This window comes from Tasmannia lanceolata, unplaced genomic scaffold, assembly GCF_043159265.1.
Source record: "Tasmannia lanceolata isolate RefF3 unplaced genomic scaffold, GAP_Taslan_0.1 ptg000006l, whole genome shotgun sequence".
NCBI lineage: Eukaryota > Viridiplantae > Streptophyta > Magnoliopsida > Canellales > Winteraceae > Tasmannia > Tasmannia lanceolata.
In genome coordinates this window covers 38,168,162-38,186,030 of record NW_027518683.1, presented here as the reverse complement: position 1 = coordinate 38,186,030, position 17,869 = coordinate 38,168,162, and the positions used below count along the sequence as shown (strand labels likewise).

Here is a 17,869-nt window from a genome sequence, read left to right as displayed (position 1 = left end):
ATAAAAAAAAGTGGGTTGTACCTACTTTTTTTAGACTTCACGTGTTTTAACGGCCACCCATCATATAAATTCTCCAATATCTGTACTAAATATTAACATGTCATCAACATATAGACATATTATAACACCAATATTACCTTCAAACTTACTATAAATACATTTATCTGATTCATGTATTCTATAGCCATTTGACGCTAAAACTTTATCAAATCTTCATGCCATTGCTTAGGGGCTTGCTTAAGGCCATATAAAGATTTGACTAACTTACACACTTTATGTTCTTGCTCTGGCAAAACAAAGCCTTCAGGTTGTTCCATATACACTTCTTCATCAAGTTCACCATTTAAGAATGCGGTTTTAACATCCATCTAATGAATGTGAAGTTTGTATATGGAAGCAAGAGCCATTAAGACTCTAATGGTAGTAATTCTAGCAACCGGTGCACAAGTGTCAAAGTAATCAATTCCGAGTTTTTGAGTAAACCCTTTGACAACTAGTCTTGCTTTAAGCTTTTCTATTGACCCATCTACTCTCATCTTCTTCTTGAAGATCCACTTACAACCTATTGGTTTTGGCCCAGGTGGTAGGTCAACCAAAATTCAAGTTTTATTACCCATGATTGAATCCATTTCGTCATCAATTGCTTCCTTCCAAAAGGCAGCATCTTGTGACTTTATGACTTCTTCATAGGTTTGAGGGTCACTTTCTACATTTAAATCTAGCATTATAGAAGATTTGAGTTTTTCTCTTGTCCCTTCTACTAGGTATGTAACAAAGTCAGGACCAAAACCCTTTTCCCTTCTATCTCTTACTTCTTCTTATTTCACTAGGTTCACTAACTTCTGGTTGTTGATCTAAAGGAGGTTCTACAGAAGTATTAGGTTGAACTTCTTTTGGAATTGAAGTGAACCTATTCTCATAGAAGAAGGAATCTCTAGATTCAATTATTGTATTAATTTCTAGAAAATCATTAGGTTCTATAACTAGAAACCTATATGCCTTACTATGGTTAGCATATCCTAAGAAGATACACTCTATACCCTTCTCACCTAATTTCGTTAATTAAGGTTTAGGAACTTTAACTATAGCTCTACAACCCCATACTGTAAGATAATCCAAGTTTGGTTTTCTTTTCTTCCATAACTCATAAGGGTTACATTTGACTTCTTACTTGGTACCCTATTCAATATGTAACAAGCAGTAAGTAATGCTTCACCCCAAAAGCTTTTATTCAAACCTGAATTAACAAGCATAGCATTTACCATTTCAGATAAAGTTCTATTCTTCCTTTCTGTTTCACCATTTTGTTGTGGTGTATAAGGGGCAGTAGTTTCATGAACTATGCCCACTGATTCACATAAAAGAGGAAAATGGTATTTACCACCCCTATCGGATCTAAGGCATTTAATTTTTTGTTTCACATTGGTTTTCTACTTCTGTTTTATAAACCTTAAAATTTTCCAACACTTCATCTTTATGACTAAGTAAATATACATAGCAAAACTTAGAGTAATCATCTATAAATGTAACAAAATACTTTTTACCTCCCTTGGTAAGAACACTATGTATATCACATACATCGCTATGTACTAGGTCTAACAGATTAGTAGTTCTATCTACTTTGGGAAATGGTTTGGTTATTAATTTAGTTTGCATGCATATTTTGCATTTATCTACTAAATCAATTTCACATCTTGGAATTAAATCTAACTTAACCATATCATTCATTTTCTTAGTATTAACATGTCTTAAACGATTATGCCATAAAGATAAAGAGTCAACAATATAAGCAAAGACATTCATTTTATTGATATTGAGTTTAAACATTCCTTCATACATGTATCCCTTTCCAACAAAGGTACCCCCTTTAGAAAGAATGAACTTATCAGATTCAAATACAAGCTTGAAACCATTCTTGTTAGGAATACTTCTAGAAACCAAATTCTTTCTCACTTCAGGTACATGGAAGACATCGGTTAGAGTGGGGCGCTTGCCGGATGTAAATTCCAGTTCTACTTTGCCTCTTCCTTTGACTTCTGCAGTCGACAAATTTCCCATATAAAGGACACTTCCATCTTTAACCATTTCATACGTTGAAAATAGATTCCTGTCTTTGCAGACATGCCTCGTCGCACCTGAGTCAATCCACCAATCGTTGCCATCTTCAAGGATATTCACCTCTGAAATCATGGCCACAAACTTGTTGTCTGTTGGTGCTCCCGACTTCTTATCTTTAAGAAGTCGACACTCACTCTTGTAGTAGCCTGGTTTGCCACAATTGAAACAAGCACCCTTCCTTTTCTTATTCTTATTATTCTTCTTTTCAGAGTGTTTGTTTCTTTTCTGATTGCCTTTCCCTTGTTGATTTGATTTATAAACATTCTCCACCAAATTTATTTTAGAGGAAGAATTCTCATGATCTTCTTTATGATCTCTAATTCTTGACTCTTTCTCAATTCTGAGGCATTGAGCCAAGTCATCAAGAGAAATTTCCTCCTTCTTGTGTTTTAAGACTTTTTCTAAAGTCTTTCCAACTTGGTGGAAGTTTGTCAATAATCGATGGAACTACAAAGGAATCATCAAGTAAAATGCCTTGCAAGTGAATTTGACTCACCATGTGTTGGATTTCATGTAGTTGATCAATAACAGGTCTATCATCTACCATGCGATAATTTAAGAAACGACTCACAGAGAACTTTTTGCTACTTGCATCCTCCGCCATGTACTTCGCTTCAAGTGCAGTCCTAATCTCACTTGCCGATCCCACGCTTTGGTATATGTCGAAAAGTGAATCCGACATAGCGTTGAGAATATGTCCTTTGCAAATGGAGTCGTCTTGTTCCCATTTCAGCCTTGCACGAGCCTGTGCTAGAGTCTCATTTTCTACTGCCACCGGCCTTGGAGTTGTAAGAACACGAACAACTTTGAGCGACGTTAGGATGAAATGCACCTTCTTTTGCCACAGCTTGAAATTACCTTTGTCAAATCTTTCAAGTTTGACCAAGTCTTGGGTCATTTGACGAATTGAATACAACGCCATTGAAGCAAGAAACAAGCAAAATATTTGTCTTAAGATTGTTGGTGGGAATTTGGATTATAAGGAAATCCTTTGAATTGCTTCAAGGCGCGTAATTGTTTTCCTTAAGACAAATTTCGCCCCCACCAGTTGTGTTCAAAGGGGATCCGCGAATTGCCTCCAATATATGATGAAGCCTTGTAGGAATGTCCTACAAATGTTTGATGACACTTTGCACAAGTTGAATCAAACCCAAAACGCCCTTTTAAGAACTTCAAGCCTTTTGAGAAAAACACAAAACTGTTTCTGCAGAAAACAGTTTTTAGTGCGCTGTTTAATGAACAAAATAAAATAAAAATCAAGGGAATAGGAGATTGCTAGAAAGAAAGAAAAAATACAGCAATAACTGATTTTCAGTATCTATAAAAGACAGAATTCTGCTCTTTTTGTAGAGCAATAGATGTCTATTCATTAAGGGATACATCCCTTTATGACATCTCTTGGATTGGTTTGAATGATCACCATTTGATCACTCAACAGTTCATAGGGTTAGGATGATCCTATCGAGCTGATTTTTTGCGCACACCCTATCTATGTGAGGGCCCATCAAATGAATGCTTTGGATCACCCAAACAATGTGGCTCAAACTGTTTTTTTAAGCTAGGGCGTAGATAAGTTATCTCCTAAAATCCAAGTAATGACTTGGTTTGGCAACCTAGAGGGGGGGTGAATAGGATGTTTTATAAAATCTTTACCTTTTAAAAACTTTTCCTAAGATTTCACCCAAGACTTATCCCTTGTTTAATTAAGTTTGAAATAGTTGAACTTAAACAATATTACAAATTAATATAAGTTCAAAACCCTTGTTGATTAGCAAACTTAATTAGGTAATTTTAATAGCCTAGTTAGCAAGGTTAAGATATTTAGGTTGATTATCAATGCTAACTACTCACTCAATTCTAAGCACAAATAATCAAATAAGAGAGTGAGAGGGAGTGAGAGAAATACCAATCACACAGGTGACACAAAGATTTATAGTGGTTCGGCAAACGGCCTACTCCACTCTTCTCAAGGTCGCACTTGAGGATTTCCACTATTGAGACCTCCACGACGCCCGGCTCCAAGGCTTTTACACTCCAAGGGAATTAAATCAGGATGCCCTTCCACCTTTACAATGACTCTCCTTCTCCGCCGAGTTCTAAGCGGTTCACCCAAGGGAATTAAAAACAACGGATGCCCTTGCCACCGATCGAATAAAGAAGAAGATAAAAGCTTTGCCTCTATGTAGGCTACAATGCAAGTTGAAGCTCCAAGGATGCTCTCAAGAATAAACAAGTTTAAGCCTAAACCAATCTCAAAAGATTTTCTCAAATCAAGGCACAAAGAGTTTGGTTGGTGAGAGAATTTAACCCAAAAATAGTTCACAAATGATTTTCTAGGGTTTGTTGAAGTTGGACAATGTTCATCTAGTGTTTTGGACCCTCGAATGGGTATATATAAAGTCCCAACTCCATGTGACCGTTTGGGGGGTAAAACAGTCAAAACTGGGTCAAAAAATCAACTAGCCGTTGCACCCCAACGGCTATAATTTTTTGAGAAAATACACTTCTCGGAGTTCCGAGAATTTTCTCGGAGTTCCGAGCTCGGAGCTCCGAGGGTTTCTCGGAGTTCCGAGAAACCAAACAGAGATTTAAGTTTAAGAACCTGGTGCATTTCTCGGAGCTCCGAGAGTTTTCTCGGAGTTCCGAGACTGGTTTCCAACAAACAGTGTCGAACTTGTAAAATTCATATCTCCCTCATTTCTCGTCGGATTTTGACGTTCCTATAATCTACGGATATGAGAAAAATGAGAGCTATCTGTTAAAATTATTTTCAAAAATATTTGAAAATGTTTTAAATAAGTTTTGATAGGATTTAGTTGCTGGTCCAGGTTGTTGCTTCGGAACTCTGTTTTGTTCATTCTTGTGTTGAATGCCCATATGGGTTCCAACATGTTGGTACACCACCATGGCCATTTACTTATCCATTTAAGTCCTTAAAGGGTGTGTTAGTCTCTTTGAAAAACATATTTTTAGGGGTTTAAACAATGTGCCTTGACAAGAGAATATGCAAGAGAGATAGGAATACATTCTACCCTTTCTATCACTCTCTTGAACTCTTCTTTTGAGCTGGGATCTTCTATGGTTGAGCTTCCATGCTTGACATCTTCAAGTTGTGGTACAAGCTCATTGGTCCTTTGCATTAGGTTCTTGATCCTCCACCTTTGGCCTTCATGAACTTCCTTTGTTTGTTCAATGCTTTGAGATTGTTGATGATGAGCTTCTCCTCGGTACGTCCAAGGTGTGATTGGTCCAATTATGTTCCAAACTCCTTTGCCATTGTGTTTGGTTCATCTTTAAGCATAGGCCAACAAGGTGCGTGCTAGTACGATTTGACTTGTGTAGGACCTGTCTAAAGCACAACACTCAAGGCAAATGATCAGTCCATAAACAACTAATCAATTTGCGTTTGTTAATCATCAAAACAAGATGATTGAATGAACCCATGGGGAACCCTTGGGCTTACATCTACTCCAGGGAGTATCTGCTCTTTTCTCATATATATATATATATATATATATATATATATATATATATATATATATATATATATATATATATATATATATATATATATATATATATATATATATATAATATCTATATATAGTAATAGAACGAACATAATCCGAGCTTTAAATCTCGGGTCGGCTTTATGAACCATGCCTAAAAAGTTTATGAGCTTGTCCAAGCCGAACTATATACAAAGCTCGAGTTCGGCTCGTTTATTTGATGCGCCTATTTTTTGGGCTCGGGTTCGGCTTGTTTAGTAAACGAACGAGCCCAAGCCGAGCTTTTAATGAGCCGAACCCATACATGTTCGTGATCCGGCTCGGTTCATTTTCAGCCCTACGTGCTCTTCCAAGCCTCTAGACCCATCAAGTGCCTTACCTATAATAAAATTGCAAGTTGATTGTTGATCTAACGGTCCAATTATTCTAACCTATGCGCATTAACATGAAAGTCCCACTATGCCATTTGGTGCATTTCGGTGGATTGTCAACTACAGCGTGCATAATCAATAATAAAATATTTCCATTGTGCAAATTGCGTCCAGATTAATTTGGAAATCTCAGCCGCAAGATCAAGGATACAATAAATCAACGGTGATATAACGTGAAAAACACCACTTTTTTTTATATTATCAAGGGTCTCGTTCCTTCGGTAGCTCACGGAGGATTAAAAACATAGATAGCTATATATAGGGGAACGAACTTCAGTGAATTTTAGTTAGCCTGAAAAGTAATACTCCATAATAGATTATCACGTGGAAATAACTATCTATTGAGAATCCAATCTCAACAAAATAGCTTTGTAAAAACAATTATCTTCGCTATATATTAAGAGGTAAGAGTTGGGGTTGTGAGAAGAAGCCTAAATCTCTACAAAAAGTCATACAAGTAACAACAAAGAAGAAATGGGAGAAGAATTTAATGATCTTGCTATTGTTTGGGGGCATATAGTTGCATTCTTGGATAGTGCAGTTCTCAAATGGGCACTTGATCTTGGCATAGCTGACATTATCCAACGGCACGGTGGCCCAACCACGGTTTCTCAACTAAGTTCTTCTCTACCAATGCCCGCCGGGAACTCCGATAACCTTCGCCGTTTAATGTGTTACTTAGTGGACATGGGACTCCTTAGTAGCCAAGCAGAAGACCTGTATTGGCTTACCTTGGCCATGAAATTCGTGCTCTCCGGCGAGGCAAAGAGCTTAGTCCCATTCGCACGGCTTACACAACAGGTAACCTAGAAGTAGATGGTGATTCATCTAATGTTATTTCTTGAGCTCAAGGTAAGAGTGTAGGTCCTTAGAGATTAGCTAGGCTTTTGGATGAAATTTCTACAATGTATGATAGATTTGTTTCTTTTGTCAAGGTAAGAGTGTCATGGATCTTGCATATTGATTGACCAAATCAGGGGTCTTGCAGAATTCCTTTTATGTTGAATCTCACGAGATTCTTAAGAGTATAGGTCCTTAGAGATTAGCTCGGCTTTTGGATGAAATTTCTAGTATGATATATTTATTTCTTTTTTCCATACTCTTAGGAGTGTCATTGATCTTGCATATCGATTGACCAAATCAGGGAAATCAGGGGCCTTACGAGATTAGCTAGGCCTTGCGAGATTCCTTTTATGTTGAATCTTTGTCCCTTGACTTGCAACTGTAATATTTTCTCTCTTTTAATATAGTTATCTTTCATTGTAAAAAAAAAAAAAAAAATCAACAGGGGGACCACAATAATTGTCTTGAACTGGGCCCTCTGCTAGAAGAGAAGGGATCAAAGTCGACCTTTAAGGCTTTAAATGGAGAAGATTTGTGGAGCTATGCTGCTAAACATGCTGAATTTAACAAGCTCTTCAATGAGGCCATGGCTTCCAACGCCCGAATAGTTATGCCAGCTCTGATTGATGGTTGTAGGGACGTTTTCCAAGGGAATACATCTTTGGTAGATATTGGAGGTGGCACAGGCACTACTTTGAGGGCCATTGCCAAGGCCTTTCCATTTATAAAGTGTAGTGTTCTTGATCTTCCTCATGTTATCGAGACAATACCCAATTACCCTGAGGTGGAACAAGTGGAACTACTCACTAGTCCTAACTTTTTGCATATATAAACCAGACCCACCTAGTTTGGAAGGCTCAGTAAGAGGCAGTCTCTAGTCCAGTCTAGCGGTCATGTTTGAATCCGAACTAGCTGGAGATTCGCACATGACTCAACGCAATTTCATGATGCAAAAGTCAGACTAAGCCCTAGCTGGAGATTCGCACATGCTTGCCATCTTCAAAACTTGGAATGGGACGAGAACTCGACCAAGGTAAAAGGGAGTTGACATAGGTGAACCAATGATTGGCGTTGTCAAATTTTCCCTAACTCCGGTGAGTCAAAGGAGTTTTGATTGACTTGGTAAGGGAGAACATGGACTTTTATGAGGCCGCAACCAAGGTAAAAGGGAGTTGACTCAGGCAAGTCGGCTATCAACTCGAGGAATTTCTAAATAGCGCTTCTCACTACTATATCAAAATTAATCTTTCAAACTTGAGCTATAGCTTCGGCATTCAAAACAAAAATAATTTACAGCTTATGTAATGAGTTGCAAATTTAGCACTGATAAAATTGTTGTAGAAATACATACTGGTTTTAATCCTTTTTTTTTTTTGAAAAGTAAAGAAATAAACAAATAATGAAAAATGTGGCAATTTGTTCAAGGGCCTCTTCAAAAGAGGGATTTTTTAGAGGCACGGAGAATTTCTCGAGCATGATTTTGCCAACCTTCAATACTTTATACCTTTTTGTCTACCGCAGTTTTGTCGAAATTACTAAGTGCTTCCTTCAAATGAGGGGAGCAATAGGAGAAAGACAACACCAGTTGAGAAGTTAACACAAGCATTCATGCATTCAATTATCTATTGGAATCTATTATGCTAGGACTTTGGTCGCTTCACAAAGAGATAGAGTAGTGGCTGGGTGGATGGCCCCACCAGTCAGCACAACTTAGAAGATAGATCTATCCATTTACATGCATTCCCTTGACCATTCCCGAGGTTGAATCCATTGAAAACCTTGTACTTATTTTTGCTCTTGCTCTTGCTCTTGTTCCCACTTACTTTTGGATTCTAAGCTGCACACTGAAGTTCAATTCCGAATATGTCTTATTTTGCAAAGCCTATTCCTGCATGCATAGGAGGTCTTCAAAATGATGGGGGAAATAGTCAAGGTTTACTTTGATCCATAGGAATAAAAGATTCAAATGAGGCTGAGGCTTTTGAGCTTCTTATCATGCTTTGAATATTTTGTGATGAATTTATAGGAAAATTATTGATGAAGAGTGACTCATCTAATGAATTGCTTGGAAGAAATAGAGAAATCTAGGACCTTGGAGGATAGCTCACATTGTTGATAAAAGTTCAGATTTTAATAGAGGAATTGATGTCCTTTGCATTATTCACACATTTTGAGGGAAGCCAATGAGGCGGGAAATAATCAATGAGAGTTGTATCTAGATTGGATTTGAGATGTGCACAATATCTACCCTATGAATAATTATTGTTCTCTTTTTAATAAATTCTAGGGGATTGATATTCCACTCCCAAAAGGCACTAACGACACCCCTTTATTTGTCCTTTTGTGAATCTCATGGGCCTGGACGCATGGATTGTCAACGACCGTATCGATATGCAAATTTGGGCCCTGTATTTCATTTTATCAATGGCAGCCATAACCACTGCCAGGTCTTGGCATCCTACTCCTCCTACGCCTATCCCTCTCTCAAGTCTCACCTTCAAGACTGCTTTATTGCTGTGGAGTCATCCTTCATTTCCTTTTGTCCTCCTTACCCCCATACTTGCATGTGTGGGTGTGTGTACGCATGCATGTAAGTGTGCATGCGGGCGTGGGTATCGGCATTTGTGCATGTATGCGTGCATGGTTTTTTATCAGAATCCTTGGATGTGAATGGTTATATTTGTAATATTTCTTTTGATATAGCTATAGTCTCTTCTCAACTCAACTCAACTCAACAAAGCCTTTGTCCCAAGCTAGTTGGGGTCGGCTAAATGAATCCTTTAGAAAAAAATTCATGAAGAAGGTAAAAGGGATCTACCCGGCTCTAATCCTGGTTCTAGTTGGGTTCTTCTACGTGGATCATTTTCTTCCATTCTATCATATCCAAGGTTATGTTCTTTGTTATGTCCCTAGCTATCAAGTCTTTCCTCACTGTTTCTACCCATGTTATTTTCGGTCTACCCCTACCTCTTTTTACTCCCTCAATTTGGCACGAGTCACCTCTTCTCACTGAAGCATCCAAAGGCCTACGTTGGATATTTCCAAACCATCTTAACCGGTGCTCTCTCATCTTCTCCTCGATTGGAGCCACCCCCACCTTTTTACGAATGTCTTCATTTTTAATTCTATCTAACCTTGTGTGGCCGCATATCCATCTAAGCATTCACATCTTCGCTAGACTCATCTTATGCAGATGCTGCATTTTGGTGGCCTAACTTTCTGAGCCGTATAGCACAGCTGGCCTCACAGCTGTCTTATAAAACTTTCCCTTCAACTTCGTAGGGATTTTACGGTCGCACAAAACTCCTGAGGCAAGCTTCCACTTCAACCAACCTGCTCTTATTCTATGGTTAACATCCTCTTCAATCTCTCCTTTCTTATGTAGAATTGAACGAAGATATCGAAATATATCCCTCTTAGGTACCTCCTGTCCACTCATATTTACTACGTCCTCGTCCCGCCTCCTTACATTAAGCTATAGTCTCTCTTTTTTAGAAAATTTTATTGTGTACATATTTATATCTGTTTAAAGTTTCAACCATATTATATAATAACTTATAGATCCTCTTAATATAATTGTTTGTCATGTGAGGTATTTAATAGCCATTGAGAAATTTACATCAATAAGTTTGACAAAGTGTGTTATTTATCTTGGTAATAGTTTCCATACTTTGTGGTTCTTTCCACTGGTGGGGCTCTGGATTTTTGGAGGAGTCCTGAATGTGGGTGTCACAGCTGCTATTCTCGGATTATCTATCCTGGTTATAACTAGGGTTGTGACATGGAAAGAATGTTTGGCTGAATCAGTGGCATGGGATACCCTCACTTGGTTTGCTGCTCTTATTGCAATGGCCGGCTTTCTCAACAAATATGGTCTCATCTCCTGGTTCAGCCAGACTGTAGTGAAGGTTTGTTTCCTCTTTGCACTTCTTGACAGTAAACATCTAAGCTCACATGTCTTGTTTTTTGCTTTCTTTGTTTCTTTCTGGTTGTGGGTTAAATTCACTGGAAGATGCCCTAGCATTCTAAGCGTATATAAACTGCCTACTATTTCTTATGAGAAACAGATGCTTCTCAACTTCCTTAAGCGATGTGTCCATGCTATCACTAGTAATTGTCTCTGCCAGTCTTTTGATTATTTCAGCTCAATTTTAGCCTCTTTCTATTTTCTAAGCTTAACACAAGATATCCACAGAATTCGGTGTTTTTGTCTGAACCGTTAAATAGGAACAACCTTACCATATATCATGCAATCCATCTGTCATGGCATCTAGAATAAGGAAATTGCTAGTCAAGCGACATTCGAGTTCTATTTATTGTTTAGCATTTTGTATTTACTCATTTGTCATTTCTGTTCTACTATTGGTAAAAAGAATCTCCGTGGTAATTAATGCATATTTCCATGCCATGGTCAGTGCTAGAAGAAGGAATAACAGAATCAAATCTCTTGAAGTCAACGGTGTAAGGGTGGACAGCAAAGAGGATATCTCTAGTACTATTCTAGAATTCTTTAGTGATTTATATTCGTCCGATGCTAGGGTTCAGCCTATCCCAGAAGGAGTTGATTTCAATAATTTGTCTCTGAAGATTAGTTCGAGTTTAGAAAGACCTTTTGAGGAGGAGGAAGTTGAAAAAGGGCTATTCTCCTTGGGGAAGGACAAATTTCCCGGCCCGATGGATTCTGTTTAGCTTTCTTCCAGACGTTGTTGGGAGGTGGTAAAAAAGGATCTTATGAATTTCTTCAAGGAGTTCTATGATGGTTTATTGCTGGACAAAGGTAAGGGAGCCACTTTTATAACTCTAATTCCTAAGGTGAAAGGAGCTTCTAAAGTGTCGAAATTTCGGCCTATTAGTTTGGTGGGATGTCTTTATAAAACTGTAACGACCCGGATTTTCAGATAACTCTGAACCCGGACCGTTAAAGGAAGAAAACAAATTTTTTTTTTTACAAATTTGAAAACTCATTTAAAAGCTTACTAAAGAGTATTTGACATAATTACCAAAAACAGAAACAAACTAAGAATAAGATGAATAGCCGCCAAGGCCACACGGCCACACCAATTACTCTATCTTCGCTCTTGCACACCTTTTTTTTTCTCCATTTCCTTATTAGCATTTGTCTCAATGTGAACAATTGTAGCAAAACCTGTGGGGGATTTTTGGTGTTAGTTCAAAGAACTATGTAGATTCATTCGGTACCTAAACAAATATAATTAAACAACTCTTGAATTTAAAAGCATACAAATCAATTCAATAGTGAACATGTGATAACAATTATTTCAAATTGAAATATCAAATATTAATAAAAGAACACGCCGTAATATCCATTGAATGTGAATCTACTGATCTTATAAAACATACAACATTTTACAATTAAGAGGTTTATGTTTTATATTAATTTAATGCATGAGACGACTCCCAAGGCAATCCAGCTCCTCATAGCTTGTTGCCTTGCCTCCAATACGTTCCACTACCCTCGTCTACACGTAGTGGGCATTAAGGACTTTTTACGACGTGCTTAATACCCTCTCCGCCTCTTGACATCATGGTCTAAGAGGATACATTTTCCGCCAAGGGGGTGCGCTAAAACCCAAGCCCGGCTTGGAATTTCATTATTCCTGGACGACTCATACCTCCGCCCAATCCACCAAATTATTTTCTCAATGCCTTTGTTTCTTACCAGTTTTTCTGACATATCATCCATATCTTTTTTTTAATATCTTAAAGATATTTTTAGCAATTTTCTTGCTTCCCACATTTTTCTTTTTCCTTTAACAAGGAATCATAATATTCATCTTTTGTAAGCTACTGGCATAACATCATTTTTCAATATTTGCTGCATACTACTAATATAACCAAACACGAGAGCGAGATGCAGATTAATAAGAAACAATCATCTTAACTACATCATTATCGTTAACAATTCTATGTCTACTAAGAATTTTCATTGCATGCATATAAATCAATCATTGCCTAAGAGTAAAAGTTAAGGGCACCATCACCTACCTTAATTACTTGTGGTGTGAGAGAGTGAGAAATCCTTAATGTCAGAGTCGAATGTGCTACCAAATCCGAAACAAAAATCATGTACACACACTAAGTTTCCCATTAAATTATACTTTAACTCTGACCCTAAGATAGTTGGAGAGTCATAACTTTTTAGGTTTTGTTCTTTCAATTCTATTCCAAAGATTTCAACGTCATACATCCAAAAGATACACTCATGGGTATTAATACCTATGCATAATTCATATACTGATCAGATTCTTAATTATTTGCACTATATATATATATATATATATATATATATATATAGAGAGAGAGAGAGAGAGAGAGAGAGAGAGACATGAGAAAACGGTTCCTACACATATGTGTAGAGAGTTCTCTACACACTAGCCTAAAATACAGTGGGGGCCCACATTGTTTGGGTGATCCAAGCCATCCATTTTAAAGGCCCTCACATAGATAGGGTGTCTACAAAAAATCAGATCCATAGGATCATCCCAACCCTACGATTTGTGGAGGTAAAATGGATGTCTTTAAACCTTCACAAATTAGTCCATTTTTTGCCTCCACAGTTCGAATGGTTAGGATGATCCTATGGATCTGATTTTTTGTGGACACCCTATCTATGTAAGGGCCTTCAAAATGAATGGTTTGGATCACCCAAATAATGTGGCCCCCACTGTATTTTAATCCAGTGTGTAGATAACTTATCTACACATATGTCTAGGAACCGTTTTCTCATATATATATATATATATATATATATATTTACTTGGGCAAAACTCATGTTAGGGGCTGTTTTTAACAAAAAAAACAAGTGCGAACAATTTATACAAACACTAGGTGTTTCTTCGAAAGAAAATAATTATATGATTTATCAAGCATATCACCTATGGGCTGATTTTTGAAGGACATGATTTTTACATCAAATAAATCACAATGTTTGGAAGAAAAACAGTTGCTATTTCATATTCAAATCTGTAACGACTCGGATTTTTACTGCACGGATCGCTACGGGCAACAAAACTTATTTATTCTTGTAATTACGAAGCGGAAGGTTAAAGTACATCCTGAATTTATAAAAATTCCAAGTATGACATATTTAAAACCTTTTTACATCTGAGGAGATTGACTAGGTTCATCATTTCTGTTTTTCCTCAAGTGGCTTTCACACTTCTCATAACTAAGGTTTCTCATTGACAAATACTCTCGCATCCAAATTTTCAAATCTTGGTGGGAAAAAGTGGGTTAGGAGAGCAGGTATATAGAAGCTTCGATAAGTAGCTGAAATCAATAATATGAGACAGTTCTATAAAAATATGCAGTATTTTGTATAGAACATAATGTTAATTTAAAACTAATACTAATAGGATTTTTTTATAGAAACAATTTAACCAGATAGTAAAGTAAACCATTTAAAGCCCAATAGTTTCCAACTGTTTCTACTTCTGAAGAAGTTTCTTGTAACGATCTGCCTCACCCTCGTATTGTCCGCTTTGGACTTGGCCTGCTTCCGGTTTTGGGTAAGTCGACGGCTCAGAGGTACAAACACGTCATACGAGAGAGACTATCGCACATTTACCTCTTCCATTTCTTTCATTTCTCATTTTCGTTCAAACTTTCATGCATATGAAATCCAACATTTCATTTCATTTTCCAGAATGAAACAGATTTCATCATTTGAAACAAATTTGATTTGATATTTTGAAAATGTAAACAATGAATATTTGAAGTAAAAGAGATAGGAAATATCTGATCAATTTTCCCTTCCTTCTGAATCTCATTACTGCCTTGAAAGGTGAGATCTTCACAAACACTTTATCTTCCACAGCAAACTCGAGCTCTCTACTTTGCTGATCGGCATAGCTTTTCTGCCTACTCTGAGCTGTCTTCAATCTGTCTCTAATCAAGGTCACCATCTCTGCAGTCTCTTGCACGATTTTTGGCCCAAGCAACTGCTTCTCTCCGACTTCTACCCAACACAACGGGGATCTGCAAGGACGGCCATACAATGCTTCGAAGGGGGCCATCTGAATGCTCTACTAATAACTATTGTTATAAGCGAACTCAGCCAAGGGCAAGTGCTACTCCCAGTCTCCTCCAAAATCAAGAATGCAAGCTCACAACAGATCCTCTATAATCTGATTTATTCTCTCCATCTGGCCATTAGTCTGAGGGTGATAGGCAGTGCTAAAGTTCAACTTTGAACCCAAGGCCTTATGCAATTTACGCCAAAAGTTGGAGGTAAATCTAGTGTCTCTATCTGATACAATAGACGAAGGCACACCATGCAATCTGATGATTTGATCAACATAAACCTTTGCCATCTTATCTAAAGTCCAAGTCTTCTTCATGGGGATGAAGTGTGCTGACTTGGTGAGGCGGTCCATGATCACCCAGATGCTATCAAATCCATGCGTAGTTCTTGGCAATCCCATGACAAAATCCATAGACAAACTGTCCCACTTCCATTCAGGGATTTCCAAAGGTTCAAGAGTACCCCCAGGTTTCTGGTGCTCGATTTTAATCTTCTGACAAGTCAAGCATTTAGAAACATAATCAGCCACTTCTCTTTTCATTCCACTCCACCAGAAGTTCCTCTTCAAGTCTTGATACATCTTAGTGTTACCCGGATGGATGGCGTAGCGAAGATGCTCTTCTTGAGATCTTCTTTAGCCGGTACACAAACCCGACCTTTGAAGTAAGACAATCATATGGTCCAATCGATAATTCTGGCCTGGAATCTATAACAGTCTGCAACTGAATAATCTCGGTATCATCAGCTTGAGCCGATCTGATCGACTCCAACAAGTCTGATTGTACTCGTAGGTTGGCTATGAATGAACTTTCACCAATCTCACAAGTGCCCAGTGATAGGTCCCTGAACTGTTCCAGAAGTCTCCATTCCTCCATCATCAAGCAAGCCATCGAAGCACGACCCTGCCTGCTAAGGGCATCTGCCACAACATTGGCCTTCCCAGGATGGTAGCTCAAGGTGAAATCATAGTCTTTCAGGAAGTCGAGCCACCTCCTCTGGCTCATGTTTAATTCTTTCTGGTAAAAAAGGTACTTGAGGCTCTTGTGATCTGTGAAGACCTCAAATTTTACCCCATACAAATAACCCTACCAGATTCTGAGCGCAAAAACCACCGTTGCTAGCTCCAAATCATGTGTGGGATAGTTTACTTCGTGCCTCTTCAGTTGATGTGACCCATAGGCGATCACCCTTCCTGCCTGCATGAGTACACAACCCACCCTTGATGGAAGCATCACTGTACACAAAATACTCCCCTCCTTCAAAGGAAGTATGAGAACTGGCGCAGAAGTTAACTTCCTCTTCAACTCCTGAAAATTGTGCTCACAGTCATCGTTCCAGACAAACTTTGTATTCTTTCTAGTCAACTTTGTCAATGGACCCGCCAGTGTAGAGAAACCTTCCACAAACTTTCTGTAATTCCCTGTCAAACCTAAGAAACTCCTGATCTCAGTCGCGTTAGTGGGTTGTTTCCACAACGTAACTGCCTCAATTTTTGCTGGGTCGACTGAGATACCCTCCTTAGAGACCACATGACCTAAGAATGTCATGCTCTCTAACCAAAATTCGCACTTGGAGAACTTGGCAAATAACTGATCCTGCCTTAAAGTCTCAAGTGCCTGTCTCAAATGATTTGCATGATCCTCCTTAGACTTCGAATAGATGAGGATATCATCAATAAACACCACTACAAACCGATCCAAGAAGGGCTTGAAGATCCTGTTCATCACATCCATGAATACCCCCGGGGCATTTGTCAACCCAAACGGCATCACTACAAACTCAAAATGGCCATAACTGGTCCCGGATGTAGTCTTAGGAATGTCCTCATCCCTGACTCGCAGTTGATGATACCCTGACCTGAGGTCAATCTTGGAAAAGTAGCAGGCTCCCTACAGATGATCAAAGAGATCGTCAATCCTCGGCAAAGGATAACGGTTCTTGATGGTGACTTTGTTCAGCTATCGATAATCAATACATAGACGGAGACTGCCATCTTTCTTCTTAACAAATAAAACAGGAGCACCCCATGGCGAAGAACTTGGCCTGATGAATCCCTTCTCAAGTAACTCAGACAACTGCTCCTTGAGTTCCTTTAGTTCAGCAGGGGCCATCCTATAGGGTGCCTTGGAGATAGGTCTGGTCCCTGGCTCGAGGTCGATGGTGAAGTCAACCTCTCTGTGGGGAGGTAGATCAGTAAGGTCCTCGGGAAAGACATCGAGGACCTCCCTCACCACAAGAATATTCGCCGCCAAAAGTTCAAGTTTATCATCTTCCTTTTTCACATAAGCGAGGTAGCATTCGCAACCCTTGCTTATCAATTTCTGAGCCTTGAGCGCTGCAATAATCCTGATCTTCTTAGGGCGTTTCACACCCACAAATACAAACTCATCCTCTCCAGGAATACAAAATCTGACCAACTTATGGAAGCAATCGACACTGGCGTGATAAGATGCCAACCAGTCCATGCCGAGAATGACCTTTAAGTCATTCATATCCAATAAGACAAAGTCTCCCAGAAGCTCCCTGTCTCCGATCATAATTACACAACCCTTACATACTAAATCAGTAACTACCGCATCTGAAGCCTTTGCATCCTGCTGGCTTAGGGCAAAGACTCGGTTCACGGGTGCCTGTGGTGCATTTCTTCCTTGGTTCTGGGCACGATTCTGATTGTCCCTCCACTGGTTTTGCTGCGGTGGAGGTGGGGGTCGCGGCTGAGTCTGCTGCTGCTGCGGATTTCCCATGGTCCTGACATTCTTATTCACATTGGGCTGCACGAACTGCTGATCTCTCCCTGGTGCTCTAGACTCTTGGCGCTTGACCCGAGGACAATTTCTCTGCTTGTGTGAAGGATCTCCGCAGTTGAAACAAACGTTCATGGGTCTTCCAGCACTGGCCACCATGAGCCTTTCCACAAATAGTGC

General features: G+C 38.8%; 1 protein-coding gene and 1 non-coding gene across 2 annotated transcripts; one reads left to right on the top strand and one right to left on the bottom strand.

The window, feature by feature from the left end:
- The first annotated feature begins 6,357 nt into the window (after positions 1-6,357).
- On the top strand, positions 6,358-8,395 carry LOC143878587 ((RS)-norcoclaurine 6-O-methyltransferase-like). The gene is made up of 2 exons (XM_077380862.1): positions 6,358-6,859; positions 7,347-8,395. Exons 1-2 carry the CDS (start codon positions 6,533-6,535, stop codon positions 7,731-7,733), a joined length of 714 nt encoding a protein of 237 aa, XP_077236977.1. The 5' UTR covers positions 6,358-6,532; the 3' UTR covers positions 7,734-8,395.
- LOC143880524 (small nucleolar RNA snoR86) lies at positions 8,307-8,429 on the bottom strand. The gene has a single exon (XR_013251747.1). It is a non-coding gene; the product is annotated as a small nucleolar RNA snoR86 (small nucleolar RNA).
- Between the last annotated feature and the right edge of the window lie 9,440 nt (positions 8,430-17,869).